The 26876-nt window shown below is 36.9% G+C and overlaps 1 protein-coding gene across 1 annotated transcript; it reads left to right on the top strand.

Moving 5' to 3' along the window:
* Positions 1-3182: 3182 nt before the first annotated feature.
* On the top strand, positions 3183-23484 carry LRRC72 (leucine rich repeat containing 72). Its single transcript, XM_039332819.1, has 9 exons — positions 3183-3402; positions 4793-4866; positions 9297-9366; positions 9973-10054; positions 14894-15007; positions 17247-17336; positions 19166-19324; positions 20269-20296; positions 21089-23484. The coding sequence occupies exons 1-9, from the start codon at positions 3289-3291 to the stop codon at positions 21252-21254; spliced, it is 897 nt and encodes a 298-aa protein (XP_039188753.1). The 5' UTR covers positions 3183-3288; the 3' UTR covers positions 21255-23484.
* Positions 23485-26876: the final 3392 nt, after the last annotated feature.

The following is a 26876-nucleotide window of genomic DNA, read 5'->3' as shown; positions in this document are numbered from 1 at the left end:
ACTAGACAATCTCATGGATATTGACCTACATCACCAATTATGGGTTGATATAAGGCATTTTCATAAGATAAAACTATAGAACACTTTTTAGACACATCTGTTCTTCATTTAGCACTCCCTCCTAACAATAATGCAACCAGTATAGATGTCAACACTGTAACAATGGATGTTCCTGCTCTGACAACTGAGGGAAATTGCAGCCATTTTTACTTTGCTTTTAACATGCTTTTTCTTCTGTTTAGAGATCAGGTGTTGAAGGGGGGAATGAGGTAAATGCTTGAGCTCAGCTAGCCATAATAATAATGTAGTTCCATGGGAACTCAAGGACACAAACCGATAACATTTTGGCAGACTGTGGAGCTGGGGAGAGAGCCCATGCTCTGGGATAATTGGAGAATGTAAATTATGACTGCTTAGTGGAGGTGGGTCTTGCAACTTGTTACTTTGTATCTGGGGGAAGGGAATCTAGTTTTGAGTTCAACTATGTAGTGCTGATACTTTGTTTCCTGAATAAAATGTTCTCTAAGGAAGAATTCTTGCCTTAAAGTTCTTTAAGGGATTTCATCTATTGGAACCATGACAGTAGAACCTTTTGGCCAGTATCTCACAAAGGAAACTAAACTACTTATCATATTCTATGCAAGCTAGGATCTGTAATCTAGAGATTATATAACCATAAAGCTTTAGCCAACATCCCATCAACTTGGAGATACATGAATGTATTGACAACAATCAGTCAAATCCAGGTAGCAAAAGTTGTGATTAATAATTTGAGATACTTGAGTCCAATGGTGATAGGATAAGTAACTTTATCTTTGATAGGAATTCTTACCCTCTCTGTCATCCCTTTAGGTCAGGAAAAGATCTCCATCTGTTTCTTTAGATTGGCTAAGTAACATAATCTTAAAATCTGATTAATGCTTCCCTCTTGCCTCTTTAACATTAATGTGAATTAGGGGACTGTCTATTTGACACATCACTCTCTGGATTCTAGCAGTGTTTTTCTTTTGCTTGCTTTAGTACTCAAACTTCTCTTTGGCCACAAAAATCATCCTATGTACTCTTTACAATTTCTATGGGTTTTTTTTTCTCAACCTCTCATGTGCTCTTGTGCTTTCCATGATTTATTATTGTTTTTTCCTTTCCTAATAGAGTTTTCCTCTCTCATGTCTTGCAACAAACATGTCCTGGCAACATTCATTTCCATGATACAGATTTCATTTTGTCTCCAATTAATAGTTCCTTAGCTATTCCAGTGTTGCAGCATTTCCCCCTTATTCTAACTCCCATCTAAGATCAACTTTAAAAGTTGTAGAATATATTAGGCTTTTCCATCCTTAACCTTGAAGGAAAATCAGATCTACATTAGAACCACTTTAGTAATTAATACTGCAGTTGCAAACGTTATTGATGACATAGGGAAAATGCCAAGATGTAAAATATACTTCCTCTAGAGTTGCATTGCCACCGCCTTAGGCAAACTACAGACTATAACATATCAAAGGTAATGCTCATATTATTGAATTAGTATTTGTTTTAGATTGTAAATAGCCAGACAGCCCAAAGATCAACAAACAAGTTGACAATAATGTAATATGATATTAAAATTAAGTAACGATAGCAAAGTAGTATAACAATATAAATGGCACTACTCCCTCTTCAAGATAATAAATTATATATGAATTATACATTAATGACATTATTGCAATGTAAAGAGGAAAAAAAAGCACATATCTGGCCTTTCTCACAGCTAAAGTCACAAGGATCATGGAAACACAAAGCCCAGTAATTTAACGTGAGAGGAGTGTTTCAAAAGCAAACTTACAGGCCATTTGGAGCTAAGCAAATTGTTGTTCCCAATCACATCATCCTACATGGGTATTTTATTTCCAGACAAGCAAAGCATGACTTTCAAAATGGAACAATTAGGTTGGGTATGAGAAGGATATGTATGTCAAGCATAGCGAAGTGTCTTTGTGCCATGGCAAGCAGGATATGAGAATGAGCCCATTTGTGTTCAGTGGGACTATTCTGTAACAGCTCATTGGCATTGCTATAGTCATAAGCATGCTTATGAGAAAATCAATCTCTCTACAGAAAATAACAAAAGTTGGTATCCTGGTAATGCTTAGTAACAAATGTTATTAAAATAATGTTTTTATGTATAACACTTCATCAGACAAACAGTGAATGTTCTTTTGAACATGTATAAATGTTGTGCCATAGAGCTGCAATAATTTTATGCATATATTATAAAAATCTCAGTCATACCCATCTCAGTCATACCCATCGTACCAGGAATGTATTAATAATCAATAATACAATTTTCACTTTCAAATCACAAAATTCTTTGCCAGTTTACAGACAGACCTATACTAGCTCCACAGTCCAAAAGGCATTGCTTTTCTCCCCAAAGATTTTTCCTGGTAAGAAGAAAAGGAGTAATTATAGCAGAGTATACAGAAATGTTCCAAAAAATTGACATCTGGTGCCTTTACTTCATTAATGTCCTACTTTACGCATAGAGCATAACTGTGTTTGCATAACATATTGAAGCAAAAAGTAATAAATTTATAAATTTTAGTGACTGTGAAGGGCAGATTCAACCCCCGTCTGCATTTATGAAATCATAGCAAGGAGCTTTGTAAACTTTCAGTTCAATCCCCTGCTCAGTGCAAGAATTCATATTAAAGCCTCCAGATAGATGGCCATAAGGAAATCAGTAGCCTTCTGAGTAATTGTTAAAACTATTTATACTGTTAGGAAATTTCGTGCAATATGACAATTCTGAACACTTGGTAAAATACCTGCGGACATGTATGGTGAGCCCATCCCAGTTTTTGCATTTTGGTTTGTTTTTTGTTCTGCGTGAACCACAGGCTTCGTAAAAATCAGTGGTTTTATAAGCCAGACCGAAGTTATGTCTAGAAGGAAAGATGCTCAGAAGGCATCCCGGCATTGCTGCTCAGTAGGAAGAACCGCCTACCTCTCCCTGATTTTGTGAGCCATCGATTAGAGATGGGTTCTTGTGCGTTTTCTAAGTGCCGAGTTCAACGCGCTTTAGAGCGACCGTTTTCAGCTCGGCCCGCTTGCCTGTCGCCATAGCGACCGTTCCAGTCACGCGGCGCGTTTGGCCACTTTGCTCTTTGCACGACCTACCAGCCGTGGACAGGAGCGACGGACAGAGCCCAGAGCAGCGAGAAGGGACGCCAGCGCTGCCCCCAGGACGTCTCGTGTATCCCTCTTTCACCGGGCTAGGAAGCCACGCGTCAACTCTCCCTGATAAAAATGTCGAAAAGGTCCGTTGATGCCCGACAGACTTCAAAAGCTTTTCAATGTGGTCCAGGAGGGGGCAAAGAAGGACCTAGTATCAGTTTGGATGAGCACCAAATTGTTAACGGGGTGAGTCTCATCACCATCCCGCTCCTTCTCGGGCAGTTTAGCAGGGGGTCTGTCTTTAAGCCCTTTTCTCCTAGAAGATCCTTTTTCCCCCTTTCCTAATAAAGAAACCGTTTTCGAATCAGAGAGAGCCTTTCAAGTCCATATATATGCCCTAAAGGTTTTGAGGAAGGAAGTATCCCTTTTAGCCTCCCTTTTAGACTGTGCCCAATCCTATTCTCGTATTGGAGATTGGCACATAAAATGATGTGTTTGGCTTGGGTTTAGATCAGTGGTTCTCAACCTATGGGTCGGGACCCCATTTGGGGTCAAACGACCATTTCACGGGGGTCGCCAAACAACGCAGTCCACCATTTTTTCCCCTTTTCCTTAGCTGTGCTACTCCCTTTTATTCTATTGGCTTTTGAAAGCCAATAGAATAGACTCTCTTGAATAGAGTCTAATTCTATTGGCTTTCAAAAGCCAATAGGAATTGTCCAGGCTGTCTCTGCCCTGCTGAGCCCACCAAAAGTCCCATTCTGCAAACGGTGCTGCACCAGTTGAGTAGTCCTCGACTTACGACCGGTTGAGTAGTCCTCGACTTACGACTGGTTGGGGGTCGCGGCATTAAAAAGGTTGAGAACCACTGGTTTAGATTATTGTGGGAACTGTGGATGACTTCCTGAAATGTGTACGCCCAGCCAACTGCAGTTTATTCAACAGTTATGATTTAAAAAATATGCCTTTGAGTTCGTTCAGACTCCTTTGTGAAAGTGTGCTATCTATATTCAGCCAACTATTAACCTAGGCAGAAAATCAGGTAAAGCAGAATTAAGGTGATACATGAACCCAAGAGATTCTATTTCTTTATCAAGATGCCAATCTGTTCTTCTGCAGGAGAAAGAAGTATATATACAAAAGAAGAAATAGCAGCAGCAGAGCTTAAATTTATCCTAGGAACAGCAAATTTATTCCCTCCAGATGTCTATGGAGAGTCTCAGATATCCTGATCATGGTTATCCCAAAGGTGCCTTTTTTCAAGAGGCAACTGGACTCTTTTGTTTTTCCTTGAAGACATTTTGCTTCTTATCCAAGAAGTGAAATCAGAACAGCTTCTTGATGAGGAGCAAAACATCTTCAAGGAAAAACTATGAAAGTCCTATTACCTCAAGCTGTTGTCATCTCTGTTACTTGCATGCTTTAACTATCAAACTTGGAGCAAAAGACAATGGAGTCTCACAGAATGGTTGTTCTGAAGAGCATGGCCGTGTAACTGCCCCTTATATAATGTAGAATCTTTTTGTAATGCTTATATTTATTCTATTTATTTATTTTTCACATTTTTGAACCACTGATGTGTCTTGAGGCGGGACTCTGATGTACAATAATTTTTTCTGACACAATCTATTTCCAGATTTTAGAAAAACAACTAAAAATTTGTGGCTATAGGAATGATAAAGAAGTCACAGATCTGTACCTTGGAGAAAAGTAAGTTGTTTGCAGCTGTTACTATAATTAAGCTATACTATGTAAGACCAATGAATATTTCAATGGCAGACAGAATATTTTTTTGGCTGTTTCTTAATTTATGTTTTCCATTATTTTAAATCAAAGTATGGTATCAGCTTTACTGTTTAGTCTTTATTTTATTGGACCATTACTTATTTTAGCATGGTCTAAGTACCAGAATTTAGAAAATGTTCCAAGTTGATGTCACAGAAATAATTGTAAATAAGAATCATTCTGCTTCCTCACCAGCAATTTTTTTACATACTTTGTTCCATGTTAGTGATCGCCTAACTAAAATTCTCTCTCTCCCCCCTCTCTTTTTCCCCCTCCCTCCCTCTCCATCTCTATCCCTATCTTTTTGGAAAGAGAGGGGAATAATAAAGATGCCTTTGAGGTATTTTGGTTCTGAGGTTATCCATGCCAGGAGACTAGAAAATTAAATCTTGTTGTTGCCACCACCTCTTCTTTATTCTGAAATTCTGAACCAATTTCCATTAGGCCAATTTCCATTAGGCAACCAGAAGAGGACTAAATGGATAATCCTCATCCCTGCCTTGGATCTGACTGAACTGCAGGAAGAGAAACCAAATAACTGTGGGAGTTAGTAGCTCAGCCAAGCTGAGGTAGATGCTAGAAGCCATCAGTAACTCCAGAATTTGCTTTAAAAATCAACTTTATTAAAGATGACAAAGAAATATAAGAGTCTACACACATGTACAACACTCAGTTAAAAAGAGACAAAATTTAACCCCCCTGCCACAATTCTAGTCATAACAAAACAATCTGGAATTCCAGCCAACTCCCACCTCCCCTAAAAAAAGTACAAACTATCAAACCTGTCAGCTGCTTCCCTCCAGATCAAGTTTTAGAAAATGAAAGGATAACAAATGCAGACATTTACCTGAAATATAACACTTATGCCAAAATACATGTTTCTAAAGATCATTGATTTCAATTGTTTTAAGTAAACTGTGTCTAATTGCATAAGATAAATTTGTATTTGTTTTTCATAATTTGATACTCATATCAGCAAACTGTGATTTCTATTTTTCTTATCTGTATTTAATCCTGATTTTCAGAATGGAAAGGAAGAGCAGAGATATCCATTATTTCAATTAATAGTTTGTTGGATTAGAAATAGTACCTCTGTATTATCTGACCTGAAGTTCTGTTTATTGGAAATGAAATTGAAAGTAGGCTTAAAAATGGCAATATTAAAAATCAGTGGGAATATTAGGAATATCATCTTAAAATATTGTGACAAATCTCAAACCATCCATCTTTAAAAAATTATAAAGACTAATTTTAAAATCACTGAGCTAAAATGTATTAGATTTAAAATCATTTATCAGAGATTACACTGCCCAGGATTGTTATTATATTACATATGTTAATTGACTAATTAAATGTCTCTTATGTTTTATTGCATTTATTGTCATTAACTGCTTAGTTTGATTTTTTTTCCTTTGCCTTACTTTAAATGTATATGCATGTATAGACTACTTCCTTATTATGACTCCATTTATTTAATGAAAGTTTATGGGATGATCAATTGTTTTTAAGATTTGATAAGATTCTTAGTTTTATAGTAAAATACTATAAAATTTAACCACAAGCAAATTGATAACCTTACCTCTATATCTGGATGCTCAAAGCCCAAAGATCTTAGTTTTATTAAAATAAAGGATAAATCTGGACATTTGTGATAAGGAGCGTTTTTTTTAAAAAAAGATTAAAATGAAATTCTGCTGGGAAAAAAATAGATCCCTTTGGGTTCAGTTTTCAAATGTATTTCTTCAGATTTTTGCCAATGATTTCAGTGAAATGTCTCAAGTGTAAGTAGTTTGAGATTTGCAACCAGATTATCTAAGGAATAAGAACAGGTTGGAAGATAAATGAAAACATTTAGAAGTAAATTCATGATTTTAGAAAACAAATAAAAAGTAGAAATATTTGTATGCTTGTGTAATTTCGTATTCTGTAAATAAAAAGACAGCATGAAATATTTAAAAGAAAACGGTATTATCAATACAAAATTAGGTATCTTAGAACCAAAATGCAGTATAAAAATTGTCTCTCTTTTAGATTGGTTTGTTGAGAAGAATTAAGAATAGAATAATAGAATAATAATTTTATTGTCACTTTGAATGCACACTAATCAGCATACATTAAAATGAAATTTTGTTGCATACAGCTCTCAAAGGGTTCCCACCTCCAATATATACTACATAAATATGACATAAATAAATAAATAAAGAATTATGCATATATCCACATATATTATATGACACAGAAACAACAGTCTAGTTCTGGTGATATATACATGTGCATGGCAAGAAAAACGAATCTTGTAAGTTTATTGGATGGCATAGGGAACAAAGCTATTACAGAATCGGGTAGTTCTACTAGAAATACTTTGAAACCTCCTCCCAGACAGGAACAACAAATACAGACCATAAAGTGGGTATGTAGGGTCTCTAATAATGCTGTGAGCTCTAAGAACATAGCACTTATAAGCAGCATCCTGAATACCAGGAGCTTCCTATGATCTTCTCGGCTGTCCTTACCATTCTCTGTATGGACTTTCTATCTGAGGCACTGCTGCCACCAAACCAGACAGTGATGCAGTTTGTTAAAATGCTTTCAATCATGCCTCTGTAAGGACAGAAGGAGAAAGATGTCACCTCATCTGACGCAGGAAATGCAGACGCTGGTTTGCACACTTCACTAAGGTTGATGTGTGGAGAGACCAATTCAGATTGTTAGTTATCTGCACCCCCAGATACTTAATACTATTGACCACCTCTATAGCTGCATCCTTGATACCGAGTGGAGTATGACTATGCCGTCTCTTTCTAAAATCTACAATGATCTCCTTTGTTTTATCAATATTTAGAATCAATATTTATTATCAATTTTATTGCACCAGTCCACCAGATCCTTCACCTCTTCCCTATAAGCATCTTCCTTGTCATCCCGGATAAACCCACCACTGCTGTGTCGTCTGTATACTTCACAATATGATTCATAGCAGATTTGGCACAGCAGGCAGGCATGAGTCATCAGGGTGAAAGTAGCAGACTCAGGACATAGCCCTGTGGGGAAACTGTATTTAAAGAGATGGAATTGAAAACTTTCTTTCTAACTCGCATAACATGGGGCCTATCAATAAGGAAATCAAGTATCCAATTACATAAAGGAGTATTAAAATCTAATAGGACTAGTTTGTTCACCAGATGCTAAGGGATGCTTGTGTTGAATATTCAACTAAATCCACAAACAGCATTGGCACATGAGTATTCTTCCCCTCCAGATGTGCCAAGCTAAGATGGAGCACACAGGAAAGTATATCTTCTAAAGAGCGGTTCTTCTGATAGGTAAACTGTAATGAGTCAAATGTAGGGGGAAGGCATGAAACCATATAGTCCTTTATCAACCTCTCAAAACACTTCATCATAATTGAAGTGAATGAAGTAAATGAAGCCCATTAAGCGTATTTGCCATTTTTATAGACAAAGTCTCACAGTAATGTTAAGCTTTAAGCTTATCTTGCAAAATCATAATCTGTAGGCTAAACCACAATTGACTAATCTTACAATTCTCCAACCTATAGCTGGACTCATGAAAGCAAAAATAAAGAAAATAAATTATTATTTAGGGGCATTGTGACATCAATGTATGAAAGAGATATTTGTTATCATATTTCTAGATACTATGTTGACTTGACAAAGTTTTTCCTTTTCTACCACCGAATTGTTTTAGATTATGACAAAATAGAAGTAATATTTGAAACTGCATATGGTGAAGTTTTTTCAGTTTCATTTTTAAAAAGTAAATCTGAAGTCATGTTTTTTGTTTCCATTAAAATAAATTAAACGGTTCAAGATGGATATGGAAAAGCTGATGTGAATCCAAATCATGCTAGTGATGAATTTTCTAGTGTCTTCTCTGTATCCTTTGCATCATATCTACTATCTTTAGTTGTTAATACAGGTGGTCCTTAGTTAACAACCATTCAATCAGCAATCATTCAAATGCATGATGGAGTTGAATGACCAGTACTTACAACAAGTCCTCAAAGTTCTGACTGCTGCAGAACTCCTGCAATCACATGGTCACATTTGTGATCTACCCTGCTGGCTTCCCAAAGCAAAGTTAAGAGGTATGCCAGCAAGAAGTTGTAGTTATGTAACTTAGAACTGTTCGAAGTGCTGTCGTTGAATGGCACAATCACATGATATTGTGCTTTATGACCACATCAGCAATGGAAATTCCAGTTCCAATTATTGTAATATGAATGAGTAAGAATATTTCTGTATGTTTAATAATATTCAGTCATGAGTATTGTGTTACTGTAGTATAGTATTTCACTAGTCACTTCCTAATAAAGTTATTAATTTCTCTTTCAGTGGATTAAAAGATGTTCCTCATTTATCACGGTTCCGGAAATTGAAAAATTTGTGGCTAAACCATAATAAGGTATTAAATACAGGAATTTTCATAACTGCAATTATTTCTTATCTCTGATTATCTCTGATTATTCTTTCAAGGGGAGCATATTGGCTGTATTTACAAATAAGCCAAAATTTCAGAATTATAATGAAAATTATAAAAGCTACAGTGGCCTCCCTGAAACATAACTATATGAATAGTGGACTATTAAATGATCATACTAAGCTAAATAAATACGCATGTTTAAGAGTCTTCATAAAACTACAATATTCCATAGAATCTAACTGAATATAAATTGAATGGGATATTGTCTGGGATATCACAGCAATTTTCTGGCATATCACAAAATGCTTCCAGGTTTGCAGATTACCTTTTGGAAAATATCCAGACTCTGCAAGAATAGCAAGAGAAAGGACAAATTAAATCTTCTGGATTTCTCCAAAAGAGTCAATTCCAGAAATATAATTGTGTACATCTCTAATCTCTTTTAATTCGGCAGACTCATTAGAATAAATTTCCCAAAATACCCTATATGTTATTAAGGAATTTAAAAAAAAATCAACAAAGCCATTGTAAAAGTGACAACTGCTATACCAATAAAATAATAATGCTATTCTAATTTTTTTTTGTTAGATTCAGTATATAACATTCGTGAAAAATAACTGTTGCTTGACAGAATTATATCTTCATAATAATGATATCAGGAATATAACAGGTACTGCTTAAACATTTCATTTTATTTGATTTTTCTGAGTAAGAAATAAGTTTAATATATGAACAGTAAAAATGTTCTCTTAAAATATGTAATGGCCATTCTTGCACTAGATAAGGACTTTTGCTCTTCTATTTATTTTCTTTTGAATATATATATATATATATATATATATATATGTGTGTGTGTGTGTGTGTGTGTGTGTGTGTGTGTGTGTGTGTGTGTATGTATGTCTGTCTTTGGTTGTTCGGGTTTCCTCCCGCCTAAAATTGGAAGTGTCTTGGCGACGTTTCGACGAAGTCCCATTCGTCATCTTCAGGCTGGTGCTTTCAGCTTCGTGCTTCGAGGAGCAATGTGTGGTCTTAGCTGTTTCTTCCTTTTAACTGCCTGTGGGGGTATGAACTGATTGGGTGGGAGCTTGGCTGTGTTCTGATTGGGTGGAGGTGTGTTCTGATTAGTTAGGGGTGTGTCTGTGCTCTGATTGGCTGGGGGGTTGGCTGTGCTCTGATTTGCTGGGGGAGTGTTCTGTTTGGTTGTGCTCAGGTTAGTCTGAGTTGCAGGGGGGTTTAAGATTTTGGGCTACCTTGCTATTTTTTGGCTTCGCGTTCGTGGTCGTGCCTCATCTTCATGGAGGGTGTCAGTTTGCTTCATATATGGATTGGAGGGGTTTAAAGTCGCTAATGATGTAGCTGTGGTCTGGCTTCTGGTTTGTGGTCGTGCCTCATCATCGGTGTGGCTTTGGGTTTGCTTTTTGCGTGGATGTGTGGTGGTGACATCCTGTGTGGTTTTTGTGAATGTGGGTCTGGTATCATTTTTTGTGTTAGGGAGTCGTTTGTCGATAAGGGCGGGTTTCCAAATGGCTGGTAGGTGGGAGGTATCATCTCGCTTGTTCATGCTGTGTGGGCGTTTTTCTATCTCGATGGCTTCTCTGATTATTCTGTTATTAAAATGTTCACTTTTGGGAATGGTTCCGGTATTTTTAAAATCAATTTCATGTCCTGTGGCTTTAAGGTGTTGGACCAGGTAAAATGTTGGTTCCTCTTTTTTGACTGAGTTCTTATGTTCTTCAATGCGTGCACTTATTCTTCTGTTGGTTTGTCCGATGTATGTGTTGGGACAAGCAGTGCATGGGATTTCATATACTCCTTGATTTTCTAATTCAATTTTATCTTTGGGGTTTCTAAGGATGGTGGATATTTTTCTGTTTGTGCAGAATGCTGTTTTGATGTTGTGTTTATGGAGGATCTTACTGATTCTGTCTGTGGTGCCTTTTATGTATGGGAGGAGGGCTTTGCCGTTTTCTTGTTCTTTGTCTTGGATTTTAGTGGGGGTTTCTTTTTGGATTAGGTTTGTAATCTTATTTCTATGGAATCCATTGGATGTTAGTACATTGGTGAGAGTGTGTAGTTCGGGTTTTAGGTGTTGTTCGTCAGCTAAGCGTTTTGTTCTGGAGATGAGTGTCTTGGCTACGGAGTTGATCTGTGCTGGGTGGTGGTGTGAGAGAGCGTGCAGATAGCGGTTTGTGTGTGTTTTCTTCTGGTGGATGGTGTGTCCTAGGGAGCCATTGGATTTCTTGTAGACTAAGACATCCAGGAAGGGAAGTTGGTTGTTAGCTTCTGTTTCCATGGTGAACTGTATTTTGGGGTGTAGGCTGTTGAGGTGTGTGAGGAAGTTGTCCAGTTTTTCTTTCCCATGTGGCCAGATTATGAAGGTGTCGTCTACGTATCTGAGCCAGAGTTTGGGTTTGTGATCCGATTTTTCTAGAGCTTGGGTTTCAAAGTGTTCCATGTAGAGGTTTGCAATGACAGGTGAGAGGGGTGATCCCATGGGTGCTCCTTCTGTTTGTTTGTATTTTTGTCCATTATAGATGAAGTATGTGTTGGATAGGCAGTGGTTGGTCAGATCTAAGATGTGTTTGGGGGGGTTATATTTGTTTTGGATAGCTGTCAAGGTTTCTTTGATAGGCACTTGGGTGAAGAGGGATATGACATTGAAGCTCACAAGTAGGTCGCTGGGCTGTAAGTTTTGTTTCTTTATGATCTCTATAAACTGGAATGAGTTTTTTACGTGTGAGGTGATGGATTCTGCATAGGGCTGTAGTTGTTTAGTGAGAAATTTGGCTAGGTTTTGTAGAGGTGAGCCTATGGAGCTGACTATAGGTCTGAGTGGGGTTCCTTCTTTGTGTATCTTGGGGAGACCATAGAGTTTGGGGCATCTGGATGATTTCTCTCTGGGAATGATTCTTTGCTGGATCTCTTCGCTAATGGGGGAGGCTTTTATTTTGGATCTGGTGGTTTTTTCCAGGTAGGTGGTGGGATCTGTATTTAGGGGTTTGTATGTGGAGTCTTGGAATAGGTTGGTTAATTTGGTTTCGTAGTCAGATGTGTTCATAACCACTGTGGCGTTGCCCTTGTCTGCTGGTAGGATTATTATGCTGGTGTCTTCTTTCAGGTTATATATATATATGTAGGGTTTTCTCCTGCGTCAAATTGGAAGTGTCTTGGCGACGTTTCGATGAAGTCCCATTAGTCATCTTCAGGCTGGTGTTTTCAGCTTCTTGCTTCTAAGAGCAATGTCTGATCGTAGCTGTTTCTTCCTTTTAACTGCTAGTGGGGGTATGAACTGATTGGATGGGAGCTTGGCTGTGTTCTGATTGGGTGGAGGTGAGTTCTGATTGGTTAGGGGCTTGGCTTTGCTCTGATTGGATGGGGGGTTGGCTGTGCTCTAATTGGATGGGGGAGTGTTCTGTTTGGGTGGGGGCTTTTGCCAAAACTGAATACTTTAATAACAGAATAATCAGAGAAACCATCGAGATAGAAAAACGCCCACACAGCATGAATAAACGAGATGATACCTCCCACCTACCAGCCATTTGGAAACCCGCCCTTATTGACAAACGAGTCCCTAACACAAAGAATGACACCAGACCCACACTCACGAAAACCACACAGGATGTCACCACCACACATCCACGCAAAAAGTAAACCCAAACCCACATCGATGATGAGGCACGACCACAAACCAGAAGCCAGACCACAGCTGTATCATTAGCCACTTTAAACCCCTCCAATCCATATATGAAGCAAGCTGACACCCACCATGAAGATGAGGCACGACCACGAATGCGAAGCCAAACAATAGTAATGCAGCTCAATATCTCAAATACCCCTGCAACTCAGACTAACCCGAGCACAACAAAGCCCCCACCCAAACAGAACACTCCCCCATCCAATCAGAGCACAGCCAACCTCCCATCCAATCAGAGCAAAGCCAAGCCCCTAACCAATCAGAACACACCTCCACCCAATCAGAACACAGCCAAGCTCCCATCCAATCAGTTCATACCCCCACTAGCAGTTAAAAGGAAGAAACAGCTACGATCACACATTGCTCCTTGAAGCAAAAAGCCGAAAGCACCAGCCTGAAGATGACGAATGGGACTTCATCGAAACATCGCCAAGACACTTCCAATTTGACGCAGGAGAAAACCCGAATAACTAAAGACCTACATACAAACACCCGCGAAAACCTCAGAAAACACACACACACACACACACACACACACACACACACACACACACATATATATATATATATATATATATGTTGATTTTTATGAAGTGTGTGTGTGTGTGTATATATATATATATTGTGTTGATTTTTATATGGCAATGGTCCTTTTGATCTAATTTTTCTTACCTGTAATTTGAAATGCCACAAAAACAATTGTTTTTACTTTAAATGTATTAATTGTAATTTTAAAGTATTATAATTCCAAAGTTTCTTTTAGAGTAGAATATATATATATATTTAAAACAAAGAAAATATTTTCATAGTATGTCTCAGTAAGCTCCCTGGAGATAGATGAAATATTAGTTTAACTCAACAATAAATCTTAAATTCCAATTGTTACTTTTATATGACTAATTTATTCATATTTTTAGTTGAATTCTTATATTGACTTGGTTATATGATACCGGTATTTGTATTGCCTGAGTTTAAGTAATGTTCTAATCCAGTGAAATCTCTTTACGTGGATGTTAATAAAAGAAGTTTTACATACAATATAGACTATATTTCAACAGTGATTTGTATCACTTCTGTGATGATGAAATTGCATCAGCTATGTCACTTGCATAATGGCATAATCATAAATGTTGTAAATGAACACAAACACATAGGTCAAATTTAACTGACAGGTGCTAATAACAGGCATGTTGGTCTACTGTAATTTTATTATGATTTCTGTTAAATAGCAATAACACTAGAACTATACGTATAACTGCCTCATAGTGCTTTACAGCCCTCTCTAAGCGGTTTACAGAGTCAGCATATTGCCCCCAACAATCTTGGTCCTCATTTTACAGACCTCTGAAGGATGGAAGGCTTAGTCAGCCTTGAGCCAGTCAGAATCAAAATCCTGGCAGTGGGTAGAGTTAGCCTGCGATATTGTGTTCTAAGCATTGTGCCACCATAGCTCTCAAAATAACTATTTGCAATAATAGTAGGCCAGCTAGAATAATATCTAGCAGCAAGCAGCAAGATATTAGCAGCATGAATAATATCTAGAATATGATGATCAGTCCCAGATGATGACTACTATTTTCACGTTTGGAGATGGATGAGCAATCTGAAACTTCATGAAAAAGGTGATGAATTGAAGAGTTTGCACATTCCTTATCTTGATTATGGGTCCATCAAGCTTTTACCATCCAACTAAATGATTTCAAGAATCTTATAAAGAAAGCATGAATGTTTTAATTGTTTTATTGCCTTTCTTGCAATAGGAATTAAAGTACAAGTTGTTCCTATAGTGCCTTATTTTTTTATTATCATTTTTAGGTGCTCTGAAAAATTTACACTCACTGCAGATCTTGCTGCTTCACAACAATCAGCTAAAAAATTTGGATATGACTATAAAAGAACTACAAGGATTGCGAACTTTACATACCTTAAGTAATAATGTGTGTGTGTTTGTGTGTGTGTGTGTGTGTGTGTGTGTGTGTGTGTGTGTATTTCTCACATAGAATAACAGTACCAACATAAATACATTTGTTTCATAGAAGCAGCTTTGGAGAAGGGAATGGAATACTATATTTCAATTTTTTAAAATAGGTTTTGCTAAGAAACATTTTTTTTGTAATTCAGCATACCTGTATACTTTTTAATTAATGTATGTGTGTGTGTGTTTTCCTTTACTATATTGGGCAGAGCAAGGGACAGATGAAAATGCCTTAGTCTGAAACTTCGTATTAAGATAACAAGACAGTACTGGCGCCACTAAATTCTGCTGTATGACATTGCCTGCAGGGAAGTAGGATTATAAACTGTTAACCTTAAAGTGAGTGTGTAGGCAATCTTTCTCCTCCCCCCCCCCAAGAAATGCACTCATGCTAGGCTTTCAGAATTCTAAGAAGTAAGAACTTATTCCTTGGTAAAATAAGTATTAACATCCAAATCATTACTAGCATACTGAACATTTCACAGAAACAAATCTGAATCACTCTAAAATTAAAAAGATGATTAATGATTGTCAGATTATCCCAGCTACTATGGAAGATATAGCCACCACATTTTGAAAATACCAGCTATTGAAAGGGGAGAAAGTTTATGATGGGTATGGACATTTCCAAAATAACTGTGTTGAGATTGGCTTAGAAGAACAAACACTTTTCTTAGATAAGAATATTTATTTAAGATAATTTAACTAGATCAGTTAGAACCAGTTCATTATAGTGGTAAAAGGCACCAGGCTAGAAACCAGGGAACTGAAGAGTTCTACTGCTGCAGGACACTATTGGGTGACTTTGGGCCAGTTGCTCTCCTAGCCTAAGAAAGTAGCAATGGCAACCTGCTTCTGAAAATCATGTCAAGAAAGGTGTATAAATTCAGGCAATTGCCAGGAGTCAAGACTGACTTGAAGAACAATATATAAAAGGTCATTATGCCATCTATTTTAAAAACAAACAAACCCACCATACTACACAATATTAAAAACATTATTTATAGTCTTTCAAACTGACAGTCCTGTAACCAATGTAATTTATCCAGTGATTATAGACAAGGAACTATTTTTATTTTGCAAAAGTATTAATTATAATGTTCAGCAAAACTACTCATTTATTACATTAAATCTTGATATATTTGTGTAATTTATTAAATTACACAAAAGATTATGCAAAATAGCATACTCTACAAATAATTGAAATGAAAATCCATACTATAATAGGAAAATATTCTGGTTAATATTGACATAATTCCTAAGAAAGGTTCAAAAATAGTGTAAATATGTGTTCTTTCCACTGCTGCCATCTAGTGGTTTTTTAAGTGCAATTAATTAGATTTCCTTTTTATGAAAAATTATTTCTAAAACAGACTTTTTAGAATTCCTTGGAAAAAAAACACCTTATTATCCGTTATATAGACATTCATATTATTCAGATGTACTAAACCAATATGCTTTTCCAAAGTAATGTATCTTCAAATCCTAAAATTTTAATGTAACTTGTGGCTTATTGTAGAGAGTTAGGAGATGGAAATAGGCAAAAAACTGTTGTATAAGCAAAGAGATCTAAGACTTAACTTAATTCTTGGGAAACAAGATTGTATTTAGAAGACACAAATGTAGCTACTACCCAATACACTACAATATAAAAGGACGGGTGGTAATACACAATCAGGATATTAAGATTCTATTATTATAGCCTATTTCAATGTGTAGTACATAGATTTCTTGAGCTTGTCTACTTCATCAACCTTGTAAACCTGGATGTAATATCAAATACATGCTATTTTACTGAAATCTGATGATGATCTTAATAAGTCACTTAGGAAAGAGGCAGGTCTATTGCAGTTGTAGTTTGTCTCTGCTTGAAGTTCATTAGTAAGTCTATTTGCGAGGGGCAGGGAAAAAAAAGAATAACGCATTATGTGGAACCTGTAGATTTTTGCTTAAAGTAGTAACTTTTCCTAGTTAATCATAAGGTACATAAGCATTTAAAAGATAATGACACAAAAGATGCCAAAAAGCAAGGGTGGTCATATTTTCACAATGCATTTCACAATGGGTCAGAAGGTTCAGGAAAAATATACTTTCTGAATTCAAAATGGCATATTATGTTTGCAAAGTGGAAATTAGCATGAATATTGTCAAGTTTTTGCTCAATAATTTTCTTCTGTGTTTCAACTTCTGCAGACCTGTTTAACAATCCTCTGTCACAAGAATGCAGATATCGCCTATATGTAATATATCACATTCCCTCAGTAATTTTGCTCGACAGAAAAGGTAGAATTCTCTTGTTTCAAGAGAAGTGTTTTGCAAAGAATAAAAATATTATTCTTGTGGTTAAAATAATTATATAAGGTTTAATGTGCATGGATCTTATTGTTGTATATTTTGTTGATGGAGCTAGCATTGGATGGTTGATGGATAAATATGAGTTTTATTGAGGCCTCAACATTGTTCATTAGTTTTAATAATCTTTATATATTGTTTTTTATTTTTTGCTTCCCAACCCTAATAGAGGGTTGTTTATATAGATTTGATAAATAAATAAGAATATAATCAGTATCCGGTTACATTGATCTTTTGGGTTGTCTAGTTTAGCAGTTTTTTCTCACAGTGCCCAGCCAACTGCAGCAGCAAGCCCATTAGTCTCCCAGCAGAGTACATGTAGTCCTTGACTTACAGTAGAAATTGGGATCAGAATTTTCATTGCTAAGTGATGCAATTGTAACAAACTACTATATTGCTTAGCAATAGCAATCCCAGTAGTCCTAGTTGCTGTTGTTAACCGATCCCATGGTTACTTGGTGAAGTGTGTTCCTGCCAGGTTTCCAGAACAAAATCACAAACTATCAGGCAGGTAAGTGGCTGCTGCTGGATGGAGAAAGTAGCAAGGGGTACATGGGAAGGAATGGAAAGGGTGAGGCAGGATGTGTAACAGTATGAGGGCTGGGCTAGAGGCACACTGCAGGTCAAGGAGTGGGGCTGAGGAGATGCATGAGAGGTGCAAGTCTGAGTAGGTGCAAAGGAGTGCATGAGGTGTGACATGCAAGAGCAGTGTGCAAGGTGGTGTGGAAGAGGGATGTGAGGGTGTATGAGGATGCGGATTAGGGATTGGGGATGCTATGCAAATGAGGAAGGTATATGCAAGTGCATGTGAGAGGTCCATCAAGGATTGAGGAAGGAGTGCAAGGAGTGTGCAAGGGGTGCAGTTCACGGAAAGTACTATGTTGAAGGTGCATGAGAATTATAGCAAAGGGGCTCAAGAGACATGGGTCATGGAGGTTGTACGATAGTTCAAGGATCACATGAGTGTTAGGGAGGGTGCACTAGGGCAACTAGTGACCTTCTCTGATGGCTTTCCCTTTTAATTTCTGAAGAAGTCAGTAGAGAAGATAGCAAATGGCAATCACATTATTGCAAAATGCTGCAACTAGTCGTAACTGAAAACCAATCACCAAGCACCCAGATTGCAAACAAATGACCATAAGGGTGCTATAATGACTGGCATTTCAAGGATTGGTCCTAACCACCTTAATGTTCAGGATTTTTGTAACCTAACAGTCACTGAACAAATGATTGTAGGTTGCAAACTACATGTAGTCACTATTCATACCCATGATTCCTATGAATTAATCTAACCCTTTTTTGCAGCCAGTCAAGCTGACAGCCATCAACACAGCACATTGTAGCAAATTCTGAAGTTTAATTGTGTGTTATGAAAAATGATTTTTTTAGTCCTGATTTTTCCAATTTCTTTATTCAGTTTCATTGATTGACATCTGGCTATAATATTTTGAAAGGGAAAAAGCTCTTACTCCTTATCCACTTTATTCACACATAAATCTCAAAAATTCTCAATTTTATGGATCAACCACCAATAATACCTTATGGAAGCAAGGTTTCAAAATGCTTCTAAAAGGGCAATTGGTACTGAAATTTTCAGTGAATATTCTAAAGAAAGAATAGAAAGACACAAAGGAATCTCTGGAATATTTTGTGGAATGTGATAAGTCTCTTAAAAAATAAATAAAAGCCAAAAAGACTTGAGCATGTAATGAAAGGTATTTAAATAGTTTAATGATCTGACAAAACCTTATTTTCCCTAGAAATAACTAGAAAAGAAAGAGAATCAGCTCTGCACATCTACAATCATGAGAAGACTCTTGTCCTTCAGTCCATAGGATTTGGAAAGAGAGTAGATATACCTTTGTTGCCAAAGGCAGCATTCGGGCTGGCACCCACAAAAGTGTTGCGCTTGCCTTCAGGTATTTCAACAATAATTTACTAAAATAGAATAGATTTTGCACTCTTGTTGGAGGTACCAAGGTGATTCCAGCTTGAAAAGATTAGCTAGTGACATCACTGTTGCCTGGTGTACACCCAGTTGGGGGCTTCTTTAATATCTCCAGGAGGAGCTGGAGCAAATAATGGGAGCTTACCCAGCCCCATGGCAGCACTTATGCCTCGAACATGAGTTTGCTGCTTGTCAAGCCAGTGTTCTAATCACACGAACCACCAGGCTTCTTAATAACATAGATTACCAATCAACATTCTTTTCCTAAAATGTTTAACAATTTTCAACATTATCTAAACTTTTATAATAATCATTATTTTACCTCTTCACCTCAAAAGATCTTTATTTGTAATTATATTGTACATATCAATAAAAATTATTCATAAAACATAGTTGTATTGAATCATTTGATCTATTTTTAGCTTTTCTGGTTCAAAAATTAAACTATTGGAGATTTTGAACTTTGTTAAATTAAAAAAATAATGTTTATTATATGCATATATTGCATGATAATGAAGCACCTATTAAAATTAATTGTTTTGCTTCTAGAAGTTAAAGGAAATGATTGTTGAGCAGAATAATGATTAAGTGACAAAGGCTTTGGACAATATAAATAGTTCTCCGAATTATATAAAAATAATGAGATATAGAAATTAATCTGAAGAGAAAAAAGCAATATTTCTTATGCCAGATTTACAAATTGTAAATTTGTAAAGATTTACAAATTATAAGGACTTATCCTTAACCATTTGAAATTAAAATTCAATACATTTTACTGAATAAATATTTTAGATTGATAAGTTTATGTATTTATTTTTTAAAATAAATGGAATTTAAATTGATTAGTTGTTTAGTAGTATATGTCAATTGACAAAAGATATATACCACATTCAATATTTTTAATAATTATTTTAGGTTGCGAGTTTGGAAATCACTTAGTTAAGTAAGTAGTTGAAACAATTTCTCCATATTTTAAGATTATATTGTAAATAAAAAAGTTCTATATAAGTAAAAGGACAAGTCAAGCCATAGCTGCTTAAATTGAACAGATAATTATGTTGTATAAACATTAATACTCATTTTATAAACTTCATGAAGAGTTATGTTGCATTAGAAGTTTAAACATCTCACTAGCTTTACCCATCTTGAATTTTAAATGATTTGCAAAAGAACATTTCAATGGAAGATATAATTGGTATGAATATATTGACTATGCTATTTGACTTTTATATCATCTATATTTTCCTATTTAATTTGTATACCATTTGCATAATTACAGGGTGCAAAATATACTGAGAACCAGTTTGATCTAGTGGTTAGAGTAGTAACTAGAAGTGGGGAAACTTGAGTTCTCACTCTTCCTAGATCAAGGACAAAAGCAATGGAAAACCACTTCTAAAAATGTTGCCAGGCAGTCAACAGGAGTCAGGGTTAGCTTAAAGACAAAAACAAACAAAATACATTGATGGAAAAAAATAATTTTGGACAGAACAGAGTTCAATTTTGGGTTTGGAGCAGGTCTTGAGATTTGAGCAGAATTTGGTTGTGAGTTTGGAGCAATTTTTGAGATTACAGAGAAAAAACTTAAGAGGAGCCTAATTTTAGAAATGGTAGTCCATTTTGGTGATTATTTTAAGAATATGCTTAAATTCCAATGCAAGTGCCTATTTAACCATTGGTTGAATAAGAATATTGTCATTTACTAACTTTTTTGGGGTGGGGGTTACTCTTAAAGAATACCATTTGCAAATCCAGAAGATGCTGTTTTTGTGCGGGCAATGAAGCGTGGCATGATGGAATTTTCAACTGTCGATTGGGGGAAAATGCCCACCTGTGAAGAAAAACGCCTTGGCAGCAATCCAGAGAAAAGGCCAGAAAAACTGACCATTAGATTCAGATAAGAGCCTGTTTCCTACAGAAAACTATCTCTAAGAGCTTCTTTTGAATTATATTCCTATTAAATGTTCTAATTGTCAATTGAAGATATTTTAAGAGAGAAAATATTATTTATTGTTTTAATATTGAATGTGGAGCACTTTTTAAAATAAGTGTGATTCAAGAATTCAGTGGCCAGAGCAATAACATTACAATACTGAAATAGATCAGCCTTTGAGTTTCAAGGTATTTTTTGAAAAGAATTGGAATATTTTGAAATAATGGAGGTTTAAATACCAATTTTTGCCACCCAACTATAGCACATAAGGATTATATTACAATTATATTACTTGAAATATCTTCAAAGATATGCGATGACTATTAAAATGTCTCAGTCCTTATTGCCTTCTATGTTAAGAAATACTGTGAATGGGTAGGGGAAACAGTCTGTATGAGATTAGTTATTTCATCCCATAAGGCCTATCGTAGTAGTTAAATAAGTGTCAATATCTTTATTTATAGGACCATTGAAGTGAGTCTAACTATAGTAGTCAAATTTCATTTGCATCCACAAGTTGTAAATAATGCAATAAGCTAAAAAAATTATCTGGCATTAATTTTTAAAAAGTCTACATATATGGCTCTCTGAACATTACTGAACTCCAGGGCCAACTGTCTCAGCTAATATATCTACCAGTGAGACAACTTAGCAACTTCTGGATAGCCCTGAATATCTGCCATAAATTACTCACAGCCACCCAGCCTAACCAGTATCATATTGTTTTCTTTGTAACAAACCCTAAGTAAATTTTATTTTATAGATTAGTTAAAGGCTAAACTATGATTTTCTTTACAAATATTTTAGGTGCAGTCTTTACCATAGATGCATTTATTTTGCTAATTTAGAATGACATCTATTAGGCATTCCAATTGGGTAGCAAATAAACAGTCTATCAAATTAAAACAGACTGGTATGTCTTACATAAAATTTCTCCTATTATAATATTAACTTTTGGAAGCAAATATTCAATCTGACAATGTTTTGCGTGGATTTAAAAAATTATGGAAATTAGTTAGAATACTGAACTGTTTAAAGGACTGCCCTACTTATTCTGTAAAAATAGTGAGTCCAGAACAATTCGGTTTGTCTTGATATTGGATTGCTTATAAAATACTTTGTTTTGTGTATATTCCTAGTACAGTCTTCCCAAGTTCAGTATTTTGCATTTCATACAGAAATGAGAGAAAAAGTATTGTTTGTTAGTTTGGAAATTAGCTGCAAATTAATATAGAAAATAAAAGTAGATGCAACAATATTCTGAGCTCTCTAATTTTTTTCCCCGTAAGAAATCTTAAAAGTTATCTGTTATATCCTTAAAAATGTATAGGAGGTAGGGAGAAAGTATTGTTAATAAGATTTTCCTATGGTTTGTAGAGGTAGTTCCTCAAGATACAAAGGTCACTTAACAGCTGTTGGATATTACAACAGAACCCCCAAAACTTACATATGACCCTGTTTCAAAGTTACAGCTGCTGCAGTGCCTCCTCTCCTTTCCCCCACCTTTCATCTCACCATCCCCATACCACTTGGGCCTGCTCCTTACATTTCTGTCACACATTCCACATTTATCTTTTGAAGATTTCTGGACATCATATTACAGAAGGACACACCATGTGACCTTGGACCATGCAGCGGTGATCCATATGCAACCATTTTGTTCCACCCACTTGTGGCAGGGCAAAATGGCAGTCAAGGGACAAATCGGTTTTGTTGCCTTAAAACTGCACAGTGATGCAGAAACTTTCTGCAACGCTAGGCAGACCTCATTAGGTAGCAAAGCAGAATGCTTTGTCCTGTGGCTGCATGGTGCATTTCCGAAAGCGGTAGCTAATTCTGGCCCAGAGGTTTCTGAATGATGGTGCAAACTACATTGTCCCTCGCCCATATGGCACTATTCCAGAAGTGGCTGCCAAATACCCAGCGGTTGAACTGCATTCTGATAGCTATAAATATTTCTGCCACTTATAGAATTGTGCCACATGGCATGATGAAGAGATCTGTTCCATCACTCTAGGAGACCTTGAACTTTCAAACAGTAAGTGAAGAGAGTGTTTAGTTCAGTGGCATGGGAATCAGGCCTAAGGCCTAGGGCAGTGGTGGCGAACCTATGGCACAGGTGCCAGAGGCGACACTCGGAGCCCTCTCTGTGGGCACATGCACCGTTTCCCCATCCCTACCTCCTCCCACAGCCCCCTCTTCACTAGCAGCCCCCCTAGAGGAGAGTCACCCCTGGACACGGCCCATGCAAAGCAGCACAGCCAAGGACATGGTAGCCAGACAGCAGGGACAAGACTCTGCCCTTCTGCCCCGTTGCACGCTAATGATGCTGTGGGGCATGGGCAGAGGGCGTGGCTGCATGGTGCTGCTGGGCTGCCTGAGTGATCTGTGGCGGGCCGTGGAGGTGGTGGGTGGCCCAGTTGGCAGGGCGGAGCAGGGACGGGGGTGAGGAGTGGTTTTGGGGCACTCGGTCTCTAAAAGGTTTGCCATCACTGGCCTAGGGGGGTCACAATGGGAGTCAAGAGCAGGGACAGGAAGTATAGCATAGGATGTCTTGGAGAATGGAGAGGCCTTGGGATGGCCAGGGCAGGCAGACCAGGGCCTATTCTAGGCCACCAAGGGCCTTCCCCATCTGAGGCACTCCATCTCCCACCTAACAATCTGACTGTATTGGGGAGAGTAGGCATGGGATATTGTTATGTGAGATGCCATTGCAACATGCAACCATGATAGGCAGGCTCCATTACAATTGTATCTTGAGGACCATATGTATATGTTATCAATCAGTGGTATGGAGAGTGTATAACACTGCTAATTTGTTTAACTAAGATTTAAAGGAAATTAGCAGCATTATCTGCTCTGTATGACAGTGCCCAATATTTTGAAACCTGTTTCTGGTCCTTTGCAGTATTTTGGAGTGATATACAGAAATGGTAATTCAGTATTATTATTATTATTATTATTATTAATAATAATAATAATAATAATAATAATAACAACAACAACAATAGTAAAGTGGGAAGGGACTTTGGAGGTCATCTAGTCCAACCACTTGCTCAGGCAGGAAACCCTATACCATTTTGGACAAATGGCTGTCCAGTCTCTTCTTAAAAACTTCCAGTGTTTGAGCATTCACCGCTTCTGGAGGCAGGTTGTTCCATTGGTTAATTGTTCTGTCAGGAAGTTTCTCCTTAGTTCTAGGTTGCTTCTCTCCTTGCTTAGTTTCTACCCGTTGCTTCTTGTCCTGCCTTCAGGCGCCTTGGAAAATAGCTTGACTCCCTCTTCTTTGTGGCAGTCCTTGAGATATTGGAACACTGCTATCATGTCCCCCCTCATCCTTCTCTTCATTAAATTAGACATACCCAATTCCAGCAGCCGTTCCTTATATGCTTTAGCCTCCAGTCCCTAATCATCTTTGTTGCTCTTCTCTATACTCTTTTTAGAGTCTCAACATCTTTTTTACTTCGTGGTGACCAAAACTGGATGCAGTATTCCAACTGTGGCCTTACCAAGGTATTGTAAAGTGGTATTAATACTTCATTTGATCTTGATTCTATCCCTCTGTTAATGCAGCCTAGCACTGTGTTGGCCTTTTTGGCAGCTGCAGCACACTGCTGGCTCATATTTAGGTGATTGTCCACTAGGACTCTGAGGTCCCTCTCACAGTTACTACTATTGAGCAAGGTACCCCCTACTATACCTGTGCATTTGGTTTTTCTTACCTAAATGTAGAACCTTTCTTTTTTCACCACTGAATTTCATTTTGTTAGATAGCACATAGTGTTCAAGTCTGTCCAGATCCTTCTGTATCTTAAGCCTGTCTTCTGGAGTGTTGGCTATTCTTGCCAGCTTGGTGTCGTCTACAAATTTGATGGGTTCCCCATCTATCCCCTCATCCAAATCGTTGATGAAGATGTTGAAGAGCACTGGACCCAGAACAGAGCCCTGGGGCACCCCACTACACACTTCCCGCCATGTAGATGCGGTTCCATTGAGGACCACATGCGGAGTACGGCCGGTCAGCCAGTTACGGATCCATCTGGTGGTGATGCTGTCTAAGCCACATTTTTCTATCTTGTTAAGTAGTAGGTTGTATCTACTTTATCAAATGCCTACTGAAGTCCAAGTAAATTATGTCCACAGCATTCCTCTGATCCACTAATTTTGTCACTTGGTCGAAGAATGGAGTAAGATTTGTCTGGTATAATCTATTTTTGACAAACCCACGTTGGCTTTTAGTAATGACTTTGTTTGCCTCTAGGTGTTCATTGATTCGTTGCTTATGTTTTCCAGGATCTTCCCAGGTATTGAGGTCAGGCTGATAGGTTGTAATTTCCTGGATCCATTTTTTTTCCTTTTTTGAAGATGGGAACTACATCAGCTCTTTTCCAGTCCTCTGGTAGTTCCCGTGCTCCAGGATCATTGAAAAATATAATTCAGTAGTTCTGAGATCACATCTGCCAGTTCCTTGAGAACCTTGGGGTGTAATCCATCTGGTCCTGGCAATTTGAACTTGTCTAGACTGGACAGGTGCTCACTTACCATTTTCTTGCCTATCTTAACTTGTGTTTCTATTCTGTTTTTTTGTGGCACCTTTTTTATAGGTTGGTCTGTTTTTTCCCTTTGTGTAAAGACAGATGCAAAAAACGAGTTAAATAGTTCTGCTTTCTCCCTGTTGCTTGTCACCTGCTTGCCACTTTCACCCACTAATGGATCAATCATTTCCTTCACTTTTTTCAGGTCCAGATATTGATTTAAGAAAGAATCTAATACATCAGAAAGTATGTTTCATGTTTATGGAACCCTCAAATAATGTTTTTAAGAGACTAGGTATCAAATTATTTTCTGTGTGCATTGTCACTAGGAAAAATTTGAGAGTTGTTTAATTCATATGATTTGCTCATGTCCTGCTACAGGTCTCCTTTGATTTTGACTTACAATTTACATTAATAATTTTGGAAAGAAATATAACAGTTGAACGATGTGCATATAAATACTATATTCCTAATGTAAGAAACTTGTCATTTTATAAAAAGCTTTGGTTTTATTAAGGAATAAAATTACAGAAATATAAGTGGTGGATTGAAGATGATTGTTATTTAGAGATGTTTTAATATTTTAAATATTTAATATTCCAAAAATGAAAAGCTGGAACAATGTTTCTCTATGATTTCTCTAGATTTAGTGATAAGTTCAAAGATTGAGCCAATCCCACATTGGTATTAAAATACCATGTAAATTTTTTTTAAAATATTAGTGGTAATTTTTATAATTTATGTTGCTTTTTAAAAAAAGAATAGTGCAGTTCAGCATAAAGGCTGGTGCAAGCTTATTGGCCAAATTATTTAAGATATTTAAATAAAATAGTTTATCAAAGAAAAAAGATTCACAGTAGATTCTTCTTGCCAAGCATGCTAACATTTCGGTTATTTTTCAAACTAGTTTGTTCCAAGGGAGTGCAGCTATATTTCCTGTTTGTATATTGTTCAATCTGCAGATATGGATTTCAGTAACTGTGTGCAGGTAGTCCTTATTTAATTGCCTTAATTTGAAGCAGAATTTCTAATGCTAAGCAATGAGTCATTAGGTA

This window comes from Crotalus tigris, unplaced genomic scaffold, assembly GCF_016545835.1.
Source record: "Crotalus tigris isolate CLP2741 ecotype Arizona unplaced genomic scaffold, ASM1654583v1 scf7180000017624.2573661763:2888555, whole genome shotgun sequence".
Classification (NCBI taxonomy): domain Eukaryota; kingdom Metazoa; phylum Chordata; class Lepidosauria; order Squamata; family Viperidae; genus Crotalus; species Crotalus tigris.
The sequence above is the reverse complement of the archived record's forward strand: the minus strand, read 5'-3'. Positions and strand labels throughout refer to the sequence as shown.

Bases quoted from the DNA above. Each gene is read 5' to 3' on its own strand.
- LRRC72 (XM_039332819.1), top strand. From the start codon at position 3,289: ATGTCGAAAAGGTCCGTTGATGCCCGACAGACTTCAAAAGCTTTTCAA. The intron at 10,055-14,893 runs GTACTGCTTAAA...TATCATTTTTAG, and splicing joins TGATATCAGGAATATAACAG to GTGCTCTGAAAAATTTACAC. The intron at 20,297-21,088 runs GTAAGTAGTTGA...TTACTCTTAAAG, and splicing joins TTTGGAAATCACTTAGTTAA to AATACCATTTGCAAATCCAG.